Source organism: Trichosurus vulpecula, chromosome 5, assembly GCF_011100635.1.
Source record: "Trichosurus vulpecula isolate mTriVul1 chromosome 5, mTriVul1.pri, whole genome shotgun sequence".
In the NCBI taxonomy this organism is placed as follows: domain Eukaryota; kingdom Metazoa; phylum Chordata; class Mammalia; order Diprotodontia; family Phalangeridae; genus Trichosurus; species Trichosurus vulpecula.
This window is the reverse complement of record NC_050577.1, coordinates 39,392,855-39,419,063: the sequence shown is the minus strand read 5'-3', so window position 1 is coordinate 39,419,063 and position 26,209 is coordinate 39,392,855. Positions and strand designations below refer to the sequence as shown.

Below are 26,209 nucleotides of genomic sequence, written 5' to 3'. Positions count from 1 at the left end.
ATACAAACTCTCCAGCTTGGAATTTAAAGTCCATTGCAGTCTGGCTTCAGACTACCTTCTCAAGCTCTTTCACAATCCTTTACACACTCTGTCATCGAGCCAAACTGGCCTTCTGGCTGTTCCCTAGACTCCTCACTCTATCCTCTACCTCTGTGGCTTTGCACAGTCTATCCTGCAGGCCTGTAACACACTCCCTGTTCATCTCTGCCTCTTCTTTAGAAACCTGAGCTTCCTTCAAGGATCAGCTTGGGTACTGCCCTGCTTCGCGTCCTGCTTCAGGCTTCAGGCAGCCTTTCCTGTTTCTTGTAGTGGGGAGTGCTCTCAAATAATTGTGTATATATTTATCTGTTTACAGCATGTAGTTCCCTCCGTACAGTGTAAGTTCTTTGAGGGCAGGGAAATTTTTTTTGTTATTTTTGTCTTTGTAGTCTTAGCACCTAATATACTGATTTACATATATTGTTCACAATAAATACTTGTTGGATTGGATGAGTTGGGATGGAATGAGGTGGGATAGGATGGGAATGGACTGAAGAGTTCATGGCTCGTGGGTAGAGAGCACGCTTCCCTGGGTCATAGCAAAGTCTCTAAATCAGAAGATTGTTTTTAATCTCTGATCTGTAGAGATTATGTAGACTCGGAATCATGGTTCTTCTTCACTTATTTTGACTCCCTATGATCCCATCAAGGAGAATTCCTCTCATCTTTATATTCTTTTGAAACCTGAAAATAGGAATTGTAGTAACTTCACCTTAGGAAAGGGACCCAGATTCCAGGCTGGTCTCCTCTGGTAGCAGGAAAACTTTGGGTGTTCACATTTTCTTCCTTCCTACCTTCCTTCCTTCCTTCCTTCATCCTTTTTGTCTCTTTGTCTCTGTCTCTGTAGGTCTCTCTGTCTCACTCTTTCTCTATCTCTCTCTCTTTCTCTCTATTTTGCTGTGATATTTCAGGCTAGATAACTTTTTCTAAAAAAATTATTATTTATTTTTAACATTCTTTTCTTTTTAAATTTTGAGTTCCAAATTCTCTCTTTCCCTCCCACGTCATCCCACACCCACTGAGAAGGCAAGCAAATGATATCAATTATACATGTGAAATCAGGCAAAACATATTTCCATATCAGCCATTTCCAAAAAAAAGCAAGAAAAAAAAGAAAGTGAGAAAATTATACTTTAATTTGCACTCAGAGTTCATCAGTTCTCTCTGGAAAGCATATTTTCATCATGAGCCCTTTGGGATTGTCTTGGACCATTGTATTTATCAGAGTTGGTCATCATTACAACATTGCTGTTACTATGCACAATGATTTCCCAGTTCTTTGCACTTCGCTTTGCATCAGTTCATACAGGTCTTGCCATGGTTTTCTGAAACCACCCTCCTTGTCATTTCCCATGGCACGACAGTACTCCATCACAATCACATACCATAACCTGTTCGGCTACTCCCTAACTGATGAGGAGACTCTTGATTTCCAGTTCCTAGGCTAGAAATTTTTGTTATCATAGTGTTTGGGGTATTTGATATTTAGAGTGGTGATTGCTTTCCACTCATCCTTCCAAAGCTGAGGAAAAAGGCTCAAGATACATTATGTGGTCAGGGTCCAAAGCTATGGACAGTAGCATCACTTTCCTATAGGCTGTGTGCACAGCTGGGAAGCAATGGTAAGGTCTGTAACAGGAGTTCCCATCTGGCCTTTTCTGGACTTTCAACAGGGAAATCTTTGAGAAATGATCATCTCTCAATTCTTCTCCTCCACCTCCCACAAATGCCTCTCATCTGTCAAATGGAGGAATTAGACTAGATGACCTTTGAAGTAGTTTGTTCTCTCTCCTTCTCTCTCCCCCTCTCTCTCTCTCTCTCTCTCCCTCTCTCTCTCTGTCTGTCTCTCTCTCTCTCTCTGTCTCTCTCTCTCTCTCTCTCTCTCTCTCTCTCTCTCTCTCTCTCTCCTCCCCCCTCCCCTCTCTTGTTCCCATGAGGACTACTAGGAATATCCCGTAGAGAAACAAAGTAGGATCTGGAGAGTGACAGATCATATGATATTCCTCGAGGAGCCCCACAGGCCACCACCCCAACCCTGACACTGGCTACAAGATTGAAACTCATCTCTTAAAAACACTCGAAACTGGGCCCCAGGACCATCATCTTAGGGGCATCCTTAGGCACAAAAGTGCCTGCTTTTATGGGCCAGATCTCAGATCCCTCTGCCTTATATCTACTTTGCATAAATTTGCACATGGGCATGTTGCTGTCCCCATTAGAACAGAAGCTCCCTGAAAATGGAGACTTTCATTTCTGCGTTTGCGTCACCAGCATTTAGCTCAGGGTGCACACAGGCACACAGCAGGCACTTAATAAATGTTTCCTGACTGACTTGTTAGCTGGTTGATAGCTTGTTTTGTTTTATTGGTATGGCCTGGCACATAGTAAGATAAATGTGTGTGGACTGACCCATCTGTCTCCTTTCAGCACACGTCCTGGCCTTTTAGAAGCCAGCAGCTTCACTCCTCAGCTGGGTCTGAGCAGCATTTAGAAACGGCCCCAAACTGCATTTTATCAGTATTCCCAAGTGCTCACTGAGCACTTCTGGCCACGGTTAGGGACCCCCAAGGGCAGCTCTTGCCACCAGGCCACTGGCAGAGAGAACAGTTCCTCTCTCTAAAAAACAGTCCCCACTTGTTCTCCTTTCATTTCACAAAAGGAATGAATCATTGCTGACAGGAGAAAGAGCCTGAGAGAGCATTGCATTCAACCCCATCACTTATGAGAAAAATGAAGCATGGAAAAGTAAAGTGGCCTGCTCCTGGTCACAGAAGGGAAAGAGGACAGATGTGAGCTCAGGGCCTCTGACCCAGAATCCAGGGGTCTTTCCCCATCACCATGCTGCCTTGCATCCTGCATTGCAAAATGCCTAATAGGGAGTTGCTACCCAAAATAGGTGAGCACTCTCAATGAGTCTGGATCACCAAACGCAGATGAACTCTAGTCCAGGGTGGTCACAGAACTGCTGATCATACAATGAGCTCCGAAAAACAATGACACCATCCAGAGAAGGGTGACCAGGATGGTGAAGTTAACAAGGCAAAAGCATTTATGAATCACCTACCGTGTGCAGGCGCTCTGCTAAGGGCTAGGGATACAAAGAAAGACTAATCATAAAAATACTCCCTATCCTCAAGGAGCTCACACTCATATAAGGTTCTGTTGAAAAATCTAGGGATGTTTAACCTGGGGAAAAGAATGACATTGGGAAAAAATAGCAGTGGTCCTGAAATATTCACTGGACAGCTAGGTGGTGTAGTGGTTTAAATGCTGGATGGAGTCAGGAAGACCTGAGTTCAAATCCTGTCTCCAACATTTAACCAGTAGGTGACTCATACCATCGCTATCAGCCTCTATTTCCTCGTCGCTAAAATGGGCATAATAATTACACCTATTTCACAGGACTGTTGTGAGGATCAAGTAAGTTATACATAAAAATCCTTCTAAACTTTAAAGCAATATGTAAATGCTGACGGGAAGCTAGGGGGCTCCATAGTGCACAGAGCGCCAGGCTTGGATCAGGAAGACTCCTTCCTGAGTTCAAATCCAGCCTCAGACACTTACTAGCTGTGTGACCCTGGGCAGGTCATTTCACCCTTTTGCCTCAGTTTCCTCATCTGTAAAATGAGCCAGAGAAGGAAATGGCAAAACCACTCCAGTGTCTTTGCCAAGACCCCAAATGGGGTCACAAAGAGTCAGACGTGACTGAAAATGACTGAAGAACAACTTAAATGCTATTATTAATTATTATTAGAAATAGAGATTAGACTTGTTCTTGGTCCCTGAGACTACAACTAGAAGCCATAGGAAGAAATGCAGACTTCAGATGGAAAAAAGGAAAATCCTCCTATCAATCAGAATGATCCAAAAGTAGAAATGGCTCCCTTGGGAGAAAGTGGATGCTTGTCAGCAGATGTCTTCAAGGAAGGGAGGGACTTCACTTGAGGAAGAGGTCACAAAGGGGATTCTCGGTTAGGTATAGGTCAGATTAGATGTGGTGACCTGAGGTCACCTCAAGGACCCTGTGTCACCGTGAAATGGTACTGTCACTCCATCAATCGCTATACTGACAAAAACCATCGCAAACTACAATGAGGAGATATAAGTAATTCCACATCACAAGATTTCATGAAGAATGAATTCATTTTTATGTCAAGTTTTAAAAAGAAGCTTCACATTCAAGACATCATTCGTTATCACTGAACATCTTGGGGCTTGAGTCATTAGACACAAAAATATTTTCTAACTGATCTTCTGATGAGGTTCCATTGTTTAGCACCATTTTGTTTATTTTCCTTTAGTTTTCCAGAGTACGTCTATGTATAAGAAATGTGCAATTTTTTAGATATGAAGTGTCTTTTTCATTGCTTTTTATGCATTCTAGTTATAAATATATATCCATTTCTGAAAGGACTAAATCAGCAGGAACAATAAATGGCAGCAAAGTCGAATGGTGAGTGGGAAGTTAAAAGACCCAAATTATAGTCCCAGCTCTACTGCTTATGAGGTGTTTGACCTTGGACAAGTCACTTAGGTGAACACTGGTTTCTGTACCTCTAAAATGGGACTAAATAATGATGAGGAAATAAGGATGTGTGCCTTATTTTGTATTATAATGATTAGTGTTTGTTTCATTTCTGCCTCCTAGACTCTAAGCTCAGTGAGGGCAGGGATAAGACTTTCTCTCAACTTATACTTCTCTTAGCCCTATGTCAGTGTTCTTGCATACACTTAATGATTTTTGAATTGAACATACATAAAAGTGCTTTAGTAACTTTAAATTGCTAAACAAATATGAGGGGTTATTAGACAAGTACACCTTTTTGTAATTTTTTTCACTTAAACACAACAGATATTTGCTTGGAAACTCGTCCTCGTACATTGACTTCATCTGAAACCTGCCATCCGAGCTTCAGCAGCCTCTGCCCAGCATTCAGGACTTGGATGATTTTCTCATCTCTAGGCTAAGGGGACACACCGGGACTCACACTCTTGCCTGGTTTCAAATCGGTTTTGGTTGCCACCACAGCCTCCAAACCAGAACTTCTGGCAGGTGTGCTGGTCCCGATGATAGTACCACTTCAGGACATAGTCATGGCACAGCCCAGCATCCTTAACCATGAAACAAGGATCTGGTATAAAAAAAACAGATAAATGAATAAAAAAGTGAATGAATGAATGGATAGACAGACAGACAGATAGATAGATAAAAATAATAAATGTTGACAGGTCTATGACAATCTCTGTGAATGATCATACTTCACTTGACTGTCTCAGTCACCCTTTCCCTTTCCTCAATCTAATACTAGATGTGTCCAGACCTCTGATAACTTCAGGAATGTACAAATCTATACCTTTAGTTGATATAGCCAGACTCAGTTAGAAACAAATGAAACTCCTATGTTACAAAAGCTGGCATTGAGTCCCCAGGCAATGCCTTCAAACCTTCCTAAAGTCACAACAAAGTAAGGCTTTTGATACCTCAACTTTCATTTTTCTCTATTGGACATCGTTCCCATCCAGGCTCTGCAACTTAACAGTTTCACAGAATTGCTGGGGCCCTTGGGAAGTTAAGTGACTTGCCTAGGGTCACAGAGCCAGTAAGTACATGTCAGAGGTGAAGCTTGAACCAAGGTCCTCCAGACTCTTTATATGTTACACACATATGTGTGTGAAGGGGGATATATTTTAAAAGTATATATAAAAATATATACATACATATATATACATATGCACACATATAATACATACACACATACGAATGTGTAATTTTTGACCATATAATACCTATGTGTATATACACGTATGAGAAATATGTATGTATTTTTATTTTATATATACATATATATGAAGTCTTCATATACTTCAATATGCTGGAGACTTCACATATATATACATATGTATGAGGTCTATATATAAATCCAGCCTTAAATACCTACTAGTTGTGTGACCCTGGACATGTCTCTTTACCCTACTTGCCTCAGTTTCCCCATCTACAAAATGAGCTGGAGAAAGAAATAGCAAACTGCTCCAGTAACTTTGCCAAGAAAACCACAAATGGGGTCACAAAGAGTTAGACATGACTGAACAACAATTTTCTAGACTAATATCTAACATGTTATTATCAGCCCTGAGAATATGTGGTCCCAATATCTACTTGGAGTCAAAGGACCTGGGATCAATCCAGATCTGTTCCAGGTTAGGCGACCTGAAGCAAGACATTTCTTTCCTCTTGGGGTCCATTTCTTGGCTTGTAAAATGAGGGGGTTATGCTGGATGTCCTCTGATGTCCTCTTTATCTCTGAATCCTAACATCCACTCAACTCAAGAACTGCCGTCCACTCTCCCCACCCACCCTCCCAAATCCAATGTGTACACAACAGCCGATGATAACAACAAGATGATGATGATGATCTTCCTAATGAAGGCACTGGTCTGTCCCTTCCCTGCTGAAGAACCCTCAGTGGTTTCCTTTTGTCTATGGGGGAAAAAAACACTAATTCTTCAGCTTGCCCCTGTCTGGCTCTGGCCCTCTTTTCCTGTCTTATCGACATACTCTACCCTCCAGCCAACCAGGGATCCTTGCTGTTCTCCAAACTCATCATTCCATCCACTTCTCTGCCTTTGCAAGGTCACTCCCTGTGCTTGGATTCATCTTCACCTTTTAGAAGTCTTAGATCCCTTCAGAGCTTAACTCAGGTACCACCTCTAAGGGAAACTTTCTCACTGACATCTCCTACCCCCACCTCCAGGCATGAGGGCTTTCTCCCTCCTGAAGCTTTTTTATTTTTGTCTTCTACTACAGAGCCTCAAACACAGTCAGAGCTTGATACATGCTTATGGAACTGAAGTTAATTAATCAAAAGCTAACATAAGCCTTTGTGTATTTTCCTAAAAGAAATTTATTATCTCCACACATGGACACAATTCCCCCAGGAGTTTGGAACTCCAGGTGTGAACCTTAATGATCTACATGCTAAGTGCTGAATGGCATCTTTAAATGTAGACCTTGAAAAAAACCACCCCCATATCACTAAGAACTAAAATGAGTGGTGGGCTTTTGTTTGCTTGAGTGTTTTTGGTTTTGATTTTTACCAGGGTCAGTGGTTTCATCTCCAATTTCCTCTGTCTTTTGCGGGGCTTCCATTAGATTGTGTTCAGGTCTATAATGATACCCAACATCTTCTCTGCCAGTCCTGGCGATCTGGGAAATTCTTCCCCTGGTCCCTAGAGAACGGTCTTTTGTCTTAAATACTTTCCGACCTCTTCCAGAGTCAGACTCGTTGAACCTAAACCTGATAAAGTTCAGCCTGTGGAAAGAATCTTTGTTAAGTGGGAGATTTGAAAAATGAGGTGGTCTTGTATTTTATTGCCCAGAATCTTTCATGAGGAAGACGGAATCTCGCATTCGAGTGAATCCAACATTCATTAAGCACATACTGTGTGGCATGCACTATGCTAATCTCTCCAGAGTAGGGGGTAATTAACGTGGGGTCCACAGACCATTCTGTAGATGGATTTTTCAGGAGGTCTGTGAAGCTGGATGAGAAAAAAAATCTTATCTTTATTTTCACTCATTTCTAACTGAAACTTAGCCTGTCTTTCAATGATTTAAATCATTATTTTAAGAAGTAAGTGGTCATTAGCTTCACCAGTTTGCCAAAGTGAGGGGGTGGGGAATGACACAAAAAAAGTTTAAGAAGCCCTGCCCTAGAGACACAAAAACCAGAAGGGCAATAGTCCCTGCCCTCAAGGTGCTTACATTCCACTGGGGAACAAACACCCTAGGTCTGCAAATATATAATAAAGTAATATACAAGGAAATCTGAACAGGGAGAGGGCATGAGAAGGAGAGATGGAATCAGGAAATGCTTCCAAGGGGAGGAAGATCAGACTCTGGGGAGCCAGAAATGAGGCAGGAGGGGCAGCTTGTGGGAATGCACAAAGACAGCATGTCAAATGTTGCAGGGAAAACACAAATGGGAATAAACCTGGAAAGGCAGACTGGAGCCAGGCTAAAAACAGACTGTAACGCCCAAGTGGGGAGTGGTTTAAGCAGCTTAGCCGAGAGGCAGCAAGGAACCACTGAGGTTCTGGGAGCAGGGGAATAGGGGACCACCTGGTGCTTTGGGAGATGAGACAGGGATAGCGGTGAGGGATGCTCTGAAGCTAGGCCTCGCAAGATTGCCCAAGCAGGGCTTTGTCAGAGCAGTGCCTTCCATGAACAATCCAAGCCCTGACAGAGCCTACCTCTGAGTCACGGCTGCCTGTCTCCTGGTGTCTCCTCGATGGAGCCCCACACAATCTTCTACAAGTCCGGGAGGTGGGTATTGGTTCACCTCATCTGTAGACAAAGGAAAGGGGAGAAACACCTTTTATTTGTTTTTACTCTATTCCTGTGACATCTGGATGATCCTCATAAGGTTAATATGGAGACCTTTTTTTAAAACAACAGTTATCTCCTCAGAAGCTGATGGGAACTCATTCTTTCCCAGTCCAAGGGATGAAGATGTTCCCAAGTTTGGGGATAGAACATGGCTAAGGTGCATGACTGTTCACGTCAGACCCCAGCATTCTTGAAAGGAGGAGGGTTGGGAGTGACCAAAGGTAGAATGGCTCACAATGTGGCTGAAAGGATAAGGTCACCCAATGGGAAGGAGTGACCCTTCTTCCCTCAGTGGAGCTGCCTGGCCCAGGTTAGGTGCAGGCTGATGTGGGCTGCCCATTCACACAAGACACTTTGCTTTGGGTGGAAGGAAGAAAACAGGAAAGGAGACTCTGGGGAAGAGAGCAGAAGCCAAGGTATACTATAGATACTGTCTAATTAATAGCTTTCTTTCCCTTGCAAACCCTACTCTCAGCTCAGTTTCGCTGTCCAAGGTATCACCATCCTCTCCATGACTTAGGGTCCCAGTTTAGACATCATCTTCACCTTCTCTCTGGCACTCACCCCACACAGCCAACCAATAGATAAGTCTTGTTATTTCTACCTTCACAACTTCTCCCCTATATGTCTCCCTCCTCTCCACTAACACAGCCACACTAGAAGTGCAAGCTCTCTTCACCTTAGACCTCCTCCTCATCCTCCACTCAGCTGCCAAAGATCATCAAAGTGATTTCAACAAGAAGAAGAAGAATGACATGTTAAGGTTTGCAAAATGCTTTACAAATATCATCTTGTTTGGTCCTCGAAATAACTCTGGAAGGTAGGTGCTATTATTGTCCCTCTTTTACAGATGGGGAAACTGAGGCAGGTATCATTACTTGCCTAGGGCCACACAACTAGGCATTGTCTTAGGCTGGATTTGAACTCCGGTCTTACCTACTCTAGGTCCCGTGCACTGTACCACATAGCTACCTCTGATCTTCCTAAAGCTTGGCTGTGATTATGTCACCCCGTTATTCAATAAATTCCTACTCTGTGGGTTCCCCACTAAAAGGCATTTAAAGTTCTTTATAACCCAGCCCTTTCCAGTCTCCTTACTCCTTTCCTCTCTGCATACTCTACAATCTAACAACACTGACCTCCATTCTGCCATGCTGTCCCTTGGCACTCAATGTCCCCCATTTCTAGAATGCCCTCCCTCCTCACCTCCACCTCCTGGCTTCTCCGGCTTCCTTCAAGACTCAGCTCACTGCCCAGGTTCAGCTAAAGGCCTTTCCTAGGAGACTTCTCAGCCTATTTATATTAATTACAGCATTTATTCTGTGCATATCTTGCAAGTATATAGTTGTCTCCCCATCAGAATAAAAGGCCCTTGAGGGCAATGAAGCACTTAGCACAGTGGCTGGCACATAGTAGGCATTTAATAAATATTTGTTGATTGACTGGCTTGGGAGACAGAAGAACCTGGGTTCTACTCTCAATTCTGGTACTCCTAGCTATCCTTCAGACCTTGGTTTTCCCACCTGTATTAGCACGTGATGGGAGACAGCATGGGATGGATGCAGAGGGTCTGCCTTCAAGTAAGGAAGACCTGGGCTGGGGTCCTGACTGCATAACCCCTCCATGTCCTAGGCAGCTCTCTCAGACAGCTACAGATCTTCACTCCCTAAAGAAAAAATCACATCTGGGCCAAAACAAATGCACCAATGAACAAAAAACCAGCCCAGCCCAGTAAATGAGAAAATATGCTACTGTAGCTGGGCCCTTTCAATCCAGCCTTGATGGAAAAAAAGCAACCAATGATCATGTGCCATAATGCAAGCAGCCTGGATGGCATCCTCTCTGCACAACAAAGAGGGAATACCTGGGATCAGTCTCCTCTAAACAATTTTCTAGGAGCTGCCACCAGTGACATGCTCTTTATCCCTCTAAGGGGTACAAAACAGGAGTGACTGAGCAGACTGCTGCCTTCTCTTAGCACCTCTTCCAGCCTCCTGCCCACCCCACACCTGCTCACTTTTCAGAAGGTTCAGGAAGGCCCGGATGAACCGCTGAGCATAGTCCATTTCCAGATGGGAGGTATCAGCCAGGTGCAGCAGATGCTGCTCAGGGGGGAAGCTGGCCAGCTGGGCCAGCTCTTTCATGTTGACTCCTGTGCCCAACGCCACAATAAACAAGATGAAGCCTTCACACTTGGCATCCAGGGAGACCCTCCACAGCTTCTCCCTGTCCTCGAGACTTGTCTCACTTCCCACAATCACAAAGAGAACCCGGTTCTTCCTCCGGAAGGGATCTGTCAGAAAGATATTGTCAATAGTCCACTCTAGAGCCTGACCCAGGTATGGGAGCCCTTGGAGTTGGACAGACTTCTGTATGTGCCCCTGCATCTGCCCTGGATGGTTGTACGTGAGCAAATCAAACTCCTTCTTAATGGAAAGCATGCCCTCGTAAAAGAAGAAGCCTGGGACTGTGTGCTGTACCAGGGCAACCCTGGACCCATCAGTGGAGGTCTTGGGACGAGTAGCAATGACAAAGTGATTCAGCATGGAGTCCACCATGCTTTTGGCTGCATTGAACATGTCACTTGTGACCCCGAGAGAGCCGTCCAGCACATAGGCTATGTCCATGTTCACCATGATGGGCTCAGGATTCATTATTTCACACTCCTTGTCTTCTTTGCACCAATCTATGAGGGAAGCACAAACTGGAATGAGAGTAAACTCCTGGGAGGCATAAAGTAGAACTACAATCTTTTATAGGATCATAGATTTAGAACCCAAAGGAACCTTTAGCAGCCATCTGGTCCAATCACCCTATTTCCAGATGAGAGACTAAGGGACTTAGCCAAAGTCATGATATTCAAAGCCAGTTCTTCTGACTCCAAAGTCAGCACTCCTGGGAAGGTGGAAGTGGGGGGATTGGAAGGGAGCCTTTGACAGTTCCATTGAGAGTTTCCTTTTTTATCAGGTGGGCCAGGGGATGCCCTGCTTCAGTGTTCATGCCCAGGGACCCCTGAGTTCCTGGAGTTTGCAGCTATGGCGATCTCACGGTAGGGTTAGCCAGGATATGTTTGCAGCAATAAAACACTGACTTGTTTAAGGCACACTCATTCCCTGAATGCGATTTGAAAGGACCTCAGATGTCACTGGTCCAACTCAGCATCATGTAGATGAGTAAAGCCTACAAAGGGGACTGGCCTGCCCAAGACCATCCAGGAGCCAGTAACAGGGCCTGGACCAGAACTCCCTGGATTTCGCACTCAGAACCCTTTTGATCACATCATGTTGCCTTTAAGGCCCTGCTCCTTGGTGGTTCTGTCACCCTAGGAAGGGCGTGTAAACTCTTGGGGTCTCACTTTCCTCATCTGGAAAATGAGAGGGCTGCAGGCAAGAGTTCTTGCCTTCTTGTGTGCTTTAGATCCCTTTGGCAGCCTGGTAAAACCTACGGGCCCTTTCTCAGAATAACATCTTTAAGTGCATAAAATGAAATTCATAGGGTTACAAAGGAAACAAATTATGTTGAAATATAATAATAAAAATATTAAAGTATTGATTAAATACTAATTACGTTACTATTAAAATAACTGTCTATTATTAATAAATTCTATTTTAATTGTATTTTATTATACATGAGTGCCTCTTATTGCATCTTAATCCTGAAACCTGAAACTATGATACTGGCCTAGAATACCACATGTAAGAGGAGGAAGCAAAACAGGTAACTAAGGATTATTATAGCCAGCACCTGCACAGTGCTTTAAGATTTGGGAAGCACTTCACCAATATTATCTCATTTGATTCTTACAACAACCCTGGGAGGTAGGGGCTATTATTATCCACATTTTACAGATGAGGAAACTGAGGCAGACAAGGGGTTAGGTCACTTCCCAGAGTCTCTCATAAGTTTCTGGAGTCAATTTTGAACTCAGGTCTTCCTGACTCCAGGTCAAATGCTCTATTTACCGCACCACAGAGCAGTCACTTATAAAACAAGTCCACAGGCCACAGATTAGGAACCCCTCCCTGGATGAGATGATCTCTGGGGCTCTAAATCTATGATCCTACAAATCAATTTTATAGAAAATCTTCCAGGGCTGGAAGAAAAAAAGATAACACATAAGCTCCGTTGGCTTACCATAGCAAAGAGTACAAGAGGCCACACGTTCCACATCCTCATCATTCTTATCTTCCCACACATAGAGCTTATACCTCTTTGTATCATCCATCTAACGCAAAACACAAAAGATTCTCATTGGCATAACTAATTTTAGAAGTATCCGCAAGACACCTCTCACTCTGTCCCCTCTTCTACACCCAGATGACCTCTGCCACAGTCCATAGTTATTTAAATAAATAATTATAATAAATGTTTAATAACAATTTAATTGAATAGTAGCTCACATTTCTATAGGCTTGTAAAGTTTACAAAGTGGACAAAATGTGGGACTTGGGCCTGGTTCCATGCCATGATGAGGCAATAAAATGGGATTTACCAAGTCATTCCCTGGGGACAAAAGAGATATTGCATATTATCCTTACTCATACCGAGCTTATAATCTAGTTGTGATATGTGGCACACAATACTTTACAAAAAAAAGGTACTACAATGTGACTTTCTCCATGTGAGTGTCCTCTCTACTGGTACAGATTGCAACCCTTCCATCACTTCTCCTCCTGTGACATTCTTATCCATATCTTTCCATCAATATATCTCTGATATATTACCATCTTCATCTGTTTCTTGATTCAAAACAGTATTCTCCTATATGGTTCACATCTGTTCACATCCCGTTCTTTCAGCATCTTGGGGGCCATGTAGTGAGACTTTCATTGTCCCCACAGCCCTTCTTTTCCAGTTACACATGCCTTCCATGGGACCTTTGATGTTATTTTTCACACTTCTTGATACTAGTAACACACCATTGCTCGTTATGCCCACCCTGTGTCCTTCCACTGTCCTTTGGGTTATGACTCCTATATCTGTGATCATCTGGGCTTCATGGCCAAGATGTCAAAGAGATACATTTTAAAGATCAGGATCCCTGAAAGCATTTCCCCAGAAATCCAGCCCTATTTCTTCCTCCTGTTCAATTCCTTGATCAGCTCATTTTCCATCTGTAATACCTGCCCAAGATATTTCTATAGATTAATTCAAAAGGCTATTTATCCAGCTGCATCTCATAGTATGGGCAATCTGCATTTTTCATCCACTTTTAGACTGACCTCTCTGGCATTGCTATAAAGATTTCACTGAGGACGCTTGGTAATGTTTGAGGAAACAATGCAGGTAGCATAGCACCATCTTAAAATATGAGCATTGGGAGAATCTCACCAAGTCATCTTCTCCATGTGCTGAGTGCAGGACAATATCCACGACACTGGTAAATACCTTAGGTAACCTAAGCTCTTACTGTTTTATTTATTCTTTGCTTGCTGCCCACACCTAGTGGATCACTGAGCAAAGTTATCTCAATCAAAAACAAGCATTAGATTCCAAGCTCCTTGAGGACAAAAACTGTCTTTTGCCTTTCTTTGTAGCATCAATTTGGCACACAGTGTTTGATACGTAGTAGGCATTTAATAAATGCTTTTTGACTGACTCATAAGCATTTATTAAGCACCTACTTAATATTATTAAACCAGGCACTGGAGATACAAATGTCAAAAATGAAAAAAAATGTCTCCTCACAAGGAGATTATATACCAATGGGGGAAAAAGCAGTAACAAGTACATATCAAAGTATATTCAGAATAAATATAAAGAGAATGAATGTGAATAAAAATAAAGTAGTTAGATGCAAGGCAGTTAGGGAAGGAGGGCACTATCATTTAGAGGGATCAGGAAGAGTTTCATGAGCAACATGATGCTTGAACTGTGTCTTCATGGAAGAGAGAGATTCTATGAAGCAGTCAGGGAGGGAACGTTCCAGGCATGGGGGAGGGTGAGTACAGAAGCATGAAGACAAGATGAAATGTGATGAACAAAGAGAAGGACACTTTGGCTGGATCACAGAGTACATGAAAAGGAGGAACGTACAATAATGTGCAAAATGGGTTGGATCCAGGATATGAAGGGCATTAAAAGCTAAACAGAGTAATTTATATTGTATCCTAGAGGCAATAGGAGGCCACTGGAGTTTGCTGGGTAGTTAGTAAGTTAACAAACATTGATTAAGTTCTAACTATATACCAGGCACTGTGCTAAACTCTGAGAACACAAAGAAGAGATGAAAACGTGGTCTCTAACCTCAAGGATTCACATTCTGATCAGGCTGACAACATGCAAATAACCGTATATGGTACATAAAAGATATATATGTGGTCTCAAAGGGAAGGCACTAATGGTGGGGGACTGAAGTGGGGAGGAGGGCCAGCAAAAGCCTCTTGTAGAAAGTAGGATTTGGGCTAAGTCTTGAAGGAGGCCAGGTTAGCCAAGACTTGGAGGTAATGCAGAGCATTCCAGGCATTGGCAACAGCCAGGGCAATGGAACAGTCAGGAGATGGAGTAGAAGACCGGATAGAGAGGAGAGTAAGTAGCGGGGTGTAAAGTGTAAGGAAGCGGAAAAGGTACAAAGGATAAGGTCATGACGTACTTAAATTCTAAACAGAGCATTTTATAGTTGTTCTAGGAGGTGATGGGGAGCCATTGGAGTTTATTGAGGAGGGTAGTGATATGCTCAGACTTGTTATATGCTTGGATTGGAATGGCAAGAGACTTGAGACAGGAAGACCAACCAAAAGCCTATTGCAATAGTCCAAGCATGAGTCCATGAGGGCTGGTGCCTATGTGACTGGAAAGAGGGGAATGTAGAAGAGAAATATTGTGAAGGCAAAAATGACAAGATGCGGCAAATTTAGGGGTGAATACAAGTAAGCAGCCAAGGATAACATAGAAGTGATGAGCCTGGGTGACTGAGACAATGGTGATGTCTTTGATAGTAACAGGAAAATTAGAGTTTGGAGGGAAAAATAAAGATTAGTTCTATTTATACATGTTGTGTTTGAGATGCCTGAAGAACCTCTGTTTTGAGATATCCAACAGGCAGTTGGTGATAGCAAGGACTGAAGTTTCAGAGAGAGACGAGGGCTAGATACATAGTGTAGGAGAGTGGCATGGTCAAATCTGCACTTGAAGTAAATCGCTTTGACTTGAGGCAGAGGGGCCATTTAGGAGTCTGTTGCAGTAGTCTAGGCAAGAGGTAATGAAGGCCTGGACTAATACGGTATCTGTGTATGTAGAGAAAAAAGGCTAGATAAGAAAGATGTTGTGGAGGTAGAAATGGCAAGATTTGGCAATCGATTTTTTGTGGGGTTGCTGTTGTTCAGTAGTGTGTGACCCTTTGTGATCCTTTTTGGAGTTTTCTTGGCAAAGATAGTGGAATGGTTTGCCATTTCCTTCTCCAGTTCGTTTTACAGATGATACAGATGAGGAAACTAAGGCAAAAAAGGGTGCCCAGGGTCACGTTGCTAGTGTCTGAAGCCAGATTTAAACTCAGGAAGATGAGTCTTCCTAACTTTAGGCCTGGCACTCTATCCATTGTGCCACCTAGCTCCCCATTTGTGGGGTAAATGGGGTGAATAGCTAAGAATGATGTCAAGACTACAAACCTGAGAGACTAGGAGAATAGTAGTACCCTTTAACAGAAACAGGAAAGTTTGGAAGAAATTGTGTTGAGGGGGAATAACAAGTTCTATTATCTACATTGAGATCTCTACAATATTCAGTTTGAAATATCCAGTACATAATTGGCAAGATGAACCTGGAACTCAGGGGAGAGAACGAGATTCGTTCTTGTCACCAAAATCCTTAGAATTGTCAAATGCTTCAATATCAGAAAGTGAAATGATTTCATCAGCAGAAAAGACTCTAAAGAAGAAGCGTGAACATCTGCTTTGCTGCTGTACCCTATGGGATCTTTCCATCTGATTCACAGCTGAAACCTGCCATATGCAATGTCTCTCCCATTACAGCACAAGCTCCTTGAGAGAAGATGCTGGCTTACTTTTCTATTCATATGCTTTGCTTATAGTAAGCACTTAATAAATGCTTCATCCATTTGTTCATTTTTATATATAGATACAGATATAGATATGTATGTATATATAGACATATATAGATATGTATGTGCATATATACATATAGTGAGATCTCTATATATATGTATATGTGTATAGATATGGTATATGCATATATGTATGTATATACGAATCATCTGAATAGAGATGACAATTAAACCCACTGGAGCTGAAAAATCACCAAGAGCCTTCAAAGTCACACTTGTAATATTCTTGTATAATTTAATGTATTATGAGTGTCTTCCTTAGTCAGCTGTGCTTTAGTAAAGGCACAATCTATGCCCTTTTCACTTCTTTGAGATATATTGAGAATCGACTTTCAAATACCTTTAAAATTGCATGACCTTGGGGCAGCCAAGTGAATAGAGCACTGGCCCTGGAGTCAGGAGGACCTGAGTTCAAATCTAGCATCAGACACTTACTAGCTGTGTGACTCTGGGCAAGTCGCTTAATGCCAATTGCCTCAAAAATAAATTGCATGACTTCTAGTACAAATTTCTTCACATGTATTTAGTCAAGTCTAATAAATTTTCTCAGCTTCATCTTCTAAAATTCCATTGCCACTTCCTTGCATAGAATACTAGATGAGAGGAATAAACATGTAGTTGTTCCGCTACTGTAGTCACTGTAAATAGATTAAAATTTTGCCCAAATCTGTTTTCCTTCACGTGTTTGTTGTCCTTTTTGTTTCATCTACACGTAGCCTTCAGATGATCTTCCTGAGCTGAATCTCCTGCTAAACCCTTGTTGTTTTGTGCGACAATTTTGCTCTTAATCCTTTGTCATCTTCCTACTTCGTAAATGAACTTACAAGTGAATTCAAAATGAGAGTTGCCCTTGACTGCCGTATGTCTTTACTTGACAAAGAAATTGAGATTTTACTGGTTGAACCTCCTTCTTATTGGAACAGTTTTACAATGGTTATATCAGCTCTCTAGGTGATAGCCAGGACTACCATCTTTACTGCTAAACATTTCCTCTTTTTTTGAGTCCCACAGGTTGTTTGAACAAGTCAGATTGGGATGTGACAATTATAATCAGTATCTTCCTTTCATTGTTGTCTTTTCTTTCAATTTAGCATTTATCTTGATCTTTACTCTATCCCATTGATCTGGCTACATGTCATGCACTGGTAAGTAACCATTCATTTCCTATTAAGTAATTTTATTATTGTTATTTAGTTTTCATGTTAAGGAACTTACAGTTCCTTTTTGGGGGAAAAATCTTTAACATTTAAAAGTTATATTTTAAACAAAGAAAGATAAACAGACTACCCCCAAGTCCAGAATGAAAGGTTTCAGGCTTCCATGAGGGAACCCAAGCAGAGAAAGGTGATGCAGATGTAACACTTGGGGTCTATAGAGGGGAATGAAGGAGAGGTATCAGCAACTGTGGTACAGTAGGGAGAAAAAACTGCCACTGTACTTAGGAGGTGGGTTCAAATCCCTCCTCTGACATGATTTTGGGCAAGTCACTTAAAGTGTATGGGCCTCTTTTTTTAATCTGTAAAATGAGGAGGTCACACTAGTGTAGAAAAGCATCGACTCTGCCAGGTGCCAAACACAATAGCTACTCCAGCCCTAGCCTAAGCTTGTGTGGATCATAGTATAAATACACCATAAAATGACCATATCTTTGTTGGCAGCTAGCTATACAGGAACCAATAGGGTCTGGTCTGGGTCTGGGTCATCATCAACTGGTCTAGGTCATCATGAACTGTTTTGAGCAGAAATGATTCTGCTTTGTGTCCATGAAGTTCCTTAAGGCTTCAGAGGAGTATATGAAGCAGTAATATATGGAACTTTACAGACTATTTGTGCCCTACTTGTGACAGAGCCTTCTGAACTCGTATTGGTCGGATCAGCCACAGTCAGACACACCATATACTGACCCCGATGTAGTGGTGCAATTTTGGTCCTATTCAAGTACTGAGGACAATAGCCACGTATGTTGAGCTGAAGGAAAGGTTGTTTTTCCCTGGACTTGGGAAATACACAAATTCAGGGCCATATGTGATCTAAGATGGCTTGAATTTGGTGAAGACAGTTAGAAAGATGCTGAGGGATACCAACTCAACCAAATACTGAGAAAGAAATCAGCTCATGGTCTAAGTCCCCAAAGCTGATCAATTCTAAGTCTTCTGCTCATGACTAGGACTATCAATGAGGAGTTTTAAAATAGCAATCCCATTCCTGATGTGTGTATGTGTGTTATATGTGTGTATAAGTCTTCTCAATTTTATCTTCTAACATTCTATTGCCGTGTGTGTGTGTGTGTGTGTGTGTGTGTGTGTGTGTGTGTGTGTGTGTGTATGGGAGGAAAAGTATCCCTGAAAACAGCTTTTCATTCCAGGGGTTCAAATACAAGAGGAGCCATCATTCTTTTCTAAAACAATCTTACTCAATAAAGCCTCAGAATCAGGAGCTGGGATAGATAGATAGACAGATAGACAGACAGATAGATAGATAGATAGATAGATAGATAGATAGATAGATAGATAGATAGATGGATGGACAGACAGAAGGACAGATAGACAGACAGATAGACAGACAGACAGACAGATAGAGAGACAGATAGACAGATAGATGGATAGACAGATAGATATACTGACAGAATGACAGACAGATTAGATAGACAGCCAGAGTGAATAGAGAAATGATAAATAATGAAGATGAATGAATGAATGAAATGAAAAGAAGAGGCTGGACCAGATGGTCTCTGGGGTCTCTTCCAGGTCTCTCTCTATGACCCTATGATCCTCTGATTCTGACCCTCCGAAGTGCTTCTGAAGTCGTGGCTCTGCTCCTTATGGAGACTGACTGCCCACACTTCCCTCTCTTCCAGTTTCACAGCTTTCTGGGGATACCGGTTCTCCAGTTCCATGGGTCTTCTACTCATTTCATGAAGAACTGGATTTTTCTTCCAGCTCAAGCTCTGACTGACCCCATTTGAACTGACTTAACTGACTTGTAAAGGTCTTATAGGGCTGTGACTCATCATTGTCTATCATCATTGCTTCCTAATTCACTCAAGGAGCATATTCATGCCTTATAAAGGTGTCACTTGGTGTGGTCACATACATGGCCCTTTTCTGTTCCTGGTCTTTCAATGACCAAATGTCTTACATACATGTAATGTAGCTTATGGCCCTCTAGCTGAATGGAAACTTCCTGAGGGCAGGAACTATTTCATTTAAAAATCTTTGTATTCCAGGCACTAAGTACAATACCTTGTATGTAAGAGTCCCTTGATAAATGACTGTTGAATTGTTAAGAAAACATCACCATTTTATTTAAGGTTCTATCAAAAACTAGTGTGTTAATAGATTCCACATTTAACAAATGACTGTTGGTTGATTATGTAAGGATCTGGGTAAACTCAATAAATCAATCAATTATCCCACCCCATTTAAAGGAACTAAGATGCTTTATACTCTAATACTTTTTGCCAAATGAGAATGCAATTCTTGAATCAATCAATCCAAATAGAAGGAGCAACATGTTTCCACTCATACATACTGCTATACACCAAGTGTTTTGGCTTTGATTGGAGACTTGGTCATGTTCTATGGAGCTTAGATAAAAACATCAAGCTAGTCCAGAATCAGTCATTCCAGTGGCAAGCCAGTGAGGAGGTGAAGCAGCTTCAGTCAAGTCCCTGAAATGGATCAGGGAGAGGGGTGGTGGAGGGAAGAGAGATTCTGCCTCACCACCTTTACAAGAAGATGGCCATGTGAACTCTGAAAAGCCAGAAGATTTGGAACTTCCCATCAGCGACAATAAGAGTATCCCTAGAACAGCAATGTACTGGGAGTTGAGAGACCCATGGAAGACAAACTAAACACTCAGAGGAAAGGCAACATTGGGACTTTACAAGGAGCCCAGAAGAAAGCTACCCCGTGCTTAAAGAGAACTCAATGAGGACATGGTGAAGAGGAGAAAAGACCTCTAGCAACCAGAAGCCATGATGGCCTTTGCCACATGTGCTTTCTAAGCTCGAACACACTTTCCCCTGAATTCTACATATACTTGTGGGAGACTACCAGAGTTTGGAGAGATATTCTATATTAATTGTTCTTATTATGCTGCCTAAATCAATACTCATTATGAAAGCTAATTAAGTCTGCCTGGCTAACTGAGATCAATTGATAATCAACTGAGGAAGGTCACCAGTGGGGGTTCATCAGCAATAATACTAGGACACTACCCCCAGCTCCTCAGAGTTGCCCCTAGAAACCTAAGGGAAGCAGCAGCCAGCCCTACTTTGTGGACCTAACCTGGCAATATCAGTCAGAGTCTAGGTTGGTGAGCACTACAACTGATTTAATTGTCTTCTTCCTAGAAGCAGGCAGTGGTGGCTTCCCAGAATTCTACATGGGCTTCAGGTTGTCTCAGCACAACTTGGAAGAAATCCTTTCCAGGGTAATGGGTGCTCCACTCAGGGCAGCTGTAGAAGTTCAGTGGAAAGCCTCCATGAAATTAATTCAAAGAAGGAGAAAGCTCACATGAGTCATGCCATGTGCCTAACATTAACTATCCCACTCTGCTCAGCACTCTTGCCAAATTCAGATTTAGAAAGAGCATAAACCAGAACAATTAATCAAGCATCCTCCGAAGAGAATCAGGGAGCTGACAGCTTGACTAGAAACTGCACTCCCAGCACAGGAAGCACCCAGCTACTTCAAGGGGGAGAAATGTTCATTCCAGTGAGTGGCCTGTTAGGACAGCTATTAGGCTGACTTCGACAATAGCTTAATGGAATGAGATATAACCTGAGCCTTTGGAGAAGAAGAGTTTGGATGACTCCTGAGAGCTTCCATTTTAAATGAAGCTTGGAAAGTCATTTTCCTAATCGGCACCCTATAAAACCATGTAACTCATTGGCTATTCCAGTCTTCTTCTTGTGAGCTACAACTAACAGGAAGAAGGCCAGGGGGATGTTCAATACATGCTGTTCTTATAATGAGGATGATATGGGAAGCATCTGATCCTCTTTCCCAGTAAGAGTATTGGAAAATGGATTAGCCAATAGGGCATATGTGGTTATAATGTTTGTTGCCATTGAGTCATTTTGAGTCCTATCCAACTCTTCGTGACCCCATTTGGGGTTTTCTTGGCAGAGATACTGGACTGGTTTGTCATTTCTTTCTCCATGGTTATAATGTACTAATGAGATAAAATGAAGATCCAACTCAGCCCCCAAAATAAGTAGTGTTGACAATGGAAATAATGCCAGTATATCTCAAAGAATGCAAGACGAGTGGTCCTAAAAGTTGAGTTTAATTATGAGTTCTTTATATTCACATAGCACTTTGTGGTTTTTCAAAGCACTTTCACATGTGCAAAAATAGTAAGAGTATTCCCTACTACAACAGCATTATTATAATAATTGTGACCGTATTTTTATGATATCAGTTATATCCATTATCATATAAGTCATTAATAATAATTAATAAGTATGAATACTAATAAAAAGGAGAGTAAAGAGGAAGAAAAGGAGGAGGAAAAAGGGAGAAGAGGAAGAAACTAACTGGTATTTATGTGGCCCTTTAATTTTTACAAAGCGCTTTATAACAATTATCTTTTTCCTTCCTCATAATAATCCCTTCAAACATTACTACTCCCACTTTACAGATGAGAAAATTGAGGCCTATAGTTACTTAAGCTAAGTAATGTTCCCAGGGTCACACATCCACTAAGAGAAGCCAGGAAAAGTAGTATTGTTTGTTACAGTTTTAAATAAATTAAGGGAAATTCACACTTGAGGGAACTATGGAGGGGAGAGTCATTTTTGCAAAATGATTCATGTTTTTAAAATGTAGGGAATCACTCAATACCACTGCTCAGTAAAAGCCTAGTTTTTAGCAAGTTCTTTTTCTTTCATTTTTGTAAGAGGCAGCATAGGAAGACTATTGGATTGTAGTAGTTTCAAGGTCATTCCAAGGTTCTACCTTTCATGCCTCTCTGGGAGACAAGAGACCTGGGTTTCCCGCCCTGGCCCTTCCTGATGTGAACTAACTGTGTGAAATTGGACCTCAGCCTCCTCAGCCCCAAAGTCCTTTCCAACTCTAAAATTCTATGATTCTATGAGCTCAAATGTTTTCATTATATTTTTCCCCAATTACATTCTGATTTATTTTTAAAAGACACACTTCAAAACTTCCATGGATCCCATGATCATCTGTTTTGGGTTATTATAAGTTCCAAAATTCTAATATTTAACAGTAATTTTAATAATTTAACTGTTTATAGAGGCCTTAAATAAAATCTCCCATTTGCTCCTGCCAAGCGTCAGAACATGGAGTTCCTGGAACGCTTCACTCTCTACCACTGGTATTCACACCAGTCTCCAGGAGATGTCACCAGGGGATGCAGTGAGTGCCGTCCTGAGTTGATCTAATCAGCCCTTCCTGTTTTTACTTGTTGGTTTTGAGCTATGCAAAAAGTCATAAACACCTAAAAAGTACTGGCATCCATTCCTTGGTCAACTGGTTTGAAATCATCTTAATTTGCTTTGTGTTTATTCCTTGACTTGGCCATCTTGTTACCCCTTTCTCTCCAAGAGAGATCTGGCTCCTTTTCCTTTCTTTGCTGTATGGTGGAGCACAGATTATTTTTCATTAACTTGAAGAAATAGAGAACAGAGGGCCAAAACAATTGTTTTGACAGGGGATCGGAGAACATGACTAGTGTGATCCTTCAGCTAGTATGAGCTGGCTTCTTTGGGCATTATAGGTCATTGAGTCCAATTCTTTTTTACAGACGAGGAATCAGAGGCCCAGAGAGTTTAAATGACTTACTCAGGGTCACATAGAGAGTGTCTGAAGCAGGCTTTGAACACAGGTGTTCCTGACTCTAAGGCCAATACCCCATCTACTGTGCCAACTAGAAGGGTGAGGGCACCTGTACATTTACAGAGACATTTGCAATGTCTTTTCATCAGCAGAGAGAGAGAGAGAAATAGCATTAGTATGGGGCCATGAAATGGAAATCATCCAATCTGATTACCAAGACTAAAGGCCTTAATTCAGTCCACATCAACACATTTGGGTATTTCCTCATTCTTGCACCCAGTACCACAGAATGTAATAGTTGGAAGGGACCTCAGAGGTCTTCTAATCCAGAGCTGTCAAACTTGTGGCCAGGTGAAACTCCACTGGCCACAAAATGAATAAAATGAATAAAAATGCATTACATCACAGATGTGAGTCTGTGGTTTTCTAAGTCAATGCGCAATCCATAGGGATCCATTTCTATTTGAGTTTGACACCATTGGTCTGGACCAACAGGTGCCTGAACAGGAATCTTTTCTACTCTACTATGCCACCAAGTGGTCACCTAACTTTCCAAAGGGGCTCCATTCCACTTTTGGAAAGTTCTAGTTGTTAGGAAGTCTCTTCATTACATCGAGTTGAAATCTGTCTCTATTCTATTTCTAGCTAGTTGTGCCTCTTGGCCTCTGAACATTCTCAAGTCTGTCTAGTTGTGTGAAAGAGCTGCAAAGGGGAGACAGATGTATGAGGGACAATGGTGATGCCTTCTCTGTTGAGCGTCCAAGCTGGGTGCAGCATCTGTCTGGTGCCGGGTGCAACCTTGAATGTGCTAGGTCCTTAATGGATATCAGTTTGTTGGATGATTAGTAGGGATTGGGATAGTCATGTAGTGAGATCAAGAAAGAACAGATATCCAAGGAATGCTGAAAGACCTAGAGGGAGATCATAGGCACGCTGGGGTGATCCTTGTATTTATAGGAAGGTGGTGGACAAGAATAATGAAAGAGGTATAGGTGTGGATGGGTCGCAATCAACACTACTGGAGGGACTATCCATGAGGATGAGTTCAGAGATCCATTCAAATATCAAAATATACTAATGCCAACTAGCTACTGATTAGCTCTGCCATGGATAATTGTACACTTGAACTGGTGCTCCCTCGTTGCCTATAAAATCACTTGCGAATCTCTGCGCTTGAAATGGTTAATGGGTTTTCAGGTAAGGTGACTTGAATGCTCCCTGCTTCTTCTACTAACTACCTGTGCAACCCTTAGCAAGTCACTGAATGTCTGTGAGCTCCCATGCCCTTCCCTGTCAGATAAGGAAGCTGGCCTGAACTTGAATTTTTAGGGAAGGAGAGAGAGCCTTTCCTGTACTGCTCAGCTCAAGTAGCCGTCTACTCTGCCTAAGCATAATGCTGCCTTCTTTATGATGATTTCTTGATTACCCTAACACCTAATTACCACAATGACCTCATTCATGTTTTGGGCTTTTTTCATGCATTAATTACTTTTCTCTCTCTCATAAGGTGTATTTAACATTCCTTCATTTCATTCCTACAACTTTTATAAAGTGAGTAGTTCATAGAAATGGAAACTCAGAGTTTAAGCTGTCATCAAGCATTTATTAAGTGCCTGCTGTATGCCAGGCACTGTGCTGAGATTTTAAAACTGACACAGGAGTGTCAGTTTTTGGAATTCAAGAGCCCTTCATCTAATTAAAATTCATACCACAGTGCTTTATTTTTTTATATTTACATATACATATATATTTATATTTTATAGGAAAACATATTTGTATTTTATAGGAAAAGTGAACCATACAACCATACAAGAATGCATATTACATTTGCCCTTGAACCATCTGTCCACTGTTTTGTACTTATAAAATAACTTGAGCCTGGACACATTTTTTTTTCTCTTTTGGTTCAGAATACAAAGCAAGCTGGATAGTTTTAACAAGAAAAATTTGTAGTGAAATGTGTACTTGAGGGCTGCAGAGTATGTGGGGGAAGGAGGAGGAGAAGTGGCTGAAAATCCCAAATCCAGCTTCTAAGACAGTCAATAAACATTTATTAAGCTGCTACTATGCGCCAGGAACTCAGCTAAGTCCTGGTGCATTAATGAAACATGATATAGTGAAAAGGTCACAGTAGACCTGAGTGTGAGTCCTGACTTCATCCATTTCTGGTTGTGTGACCTTGGTTATGCTGCTTCTCTCTGCACCTTAGTTTTCTCATCTGTAAAATGGACTCAACAGCCTCTGGGGCCCCATCCAACTCTAACCGCCTGTCATTTGGGCCTGTCTTTAGGGGAGGGGCTGGCTTGTTTAGACCATGTTTTTCTATCGAAAAGTCATCAATGTTCTTTTTGCCAGAAGATACATATGGTTATGGTTTTGAATAAAAACAGCACAGTAACAATCATGGAGAAGAAAGAGGAAAAATCACTCCACCAGTCAGTAAACACTTCCAGGCAAAGCAAATCGGAAGACAAATAACTTGGTTCTTTGTCACTCCCAAACGGGATCAGGTCAGACGGAAATAGACAGTTACAAAAAAAATCAACAAGAACTTCACGACTGATCCTACATGACTCTCCAAGCTCCCTGGAACTGTAGCCACATGTTTGTCTCTCTTCCTCCCAAGCCATTGCCCAGATATCTATCAGAGGCACTCATGTGCTTTTAGTTAGCAAGAACCACTCATTTTTTATTAATCAAAGAAGTTTTAAAACATGTTCCCTCTTTATGACAATGATGACGATAGCAATGAAGATGATGCTATAATAACAACTTGCACTTATTGGAGTCACAGGACCTGGGTTTGAATCTTGCATCCATCTTATGCTACCCATGTGATTCTGAACTCGTCACCTTTCCTCTTTGGCTTTGGTTTCCTCACCTGTAAAACTGGAGGTTTGGCCTAGATGATCTCTA

At 41.8% G+C, this 26,209-nt stretch overlaps 1 protein-coding gene across 1 annotated transcript in view; it reads right to left on the bottom strand.

The window, feature by feature from the left end:
* Positions 1-4,998: 4,998 nt before the first annotated feature.
* LOC118850843 (collagen alpha-4(VI) chain-like) overlaps positions 4,999-26,209 on the bottom strand; it is a 107,475-nt gene continuing 86,264 nt past the window's right edge. The window contains exons 35-39 of the mRNA XM_036760490.1: positions 12,560-12,650; positions 10,443-11,111; positions 8,290-8,383; positions 7,135-7,349; positions 4,999-5,171 (exon numbers count right to left, since the gene is read on the bottom strand). Coding sequence (XP_036616385.1) covers positions 4,999-5,171; positions 7,135-7,349; positions 8,290-8,383; positions 10,443-11,111; positions 12,560-12,650 — 1,242 coding nt within the window. The remainder of the gene's footprint in view (positions 5,172-7,134; positions 7,350-8,289; positions 8,384-10,442; positions 11,112-12,559; positions 12,651-26,209) is intronic.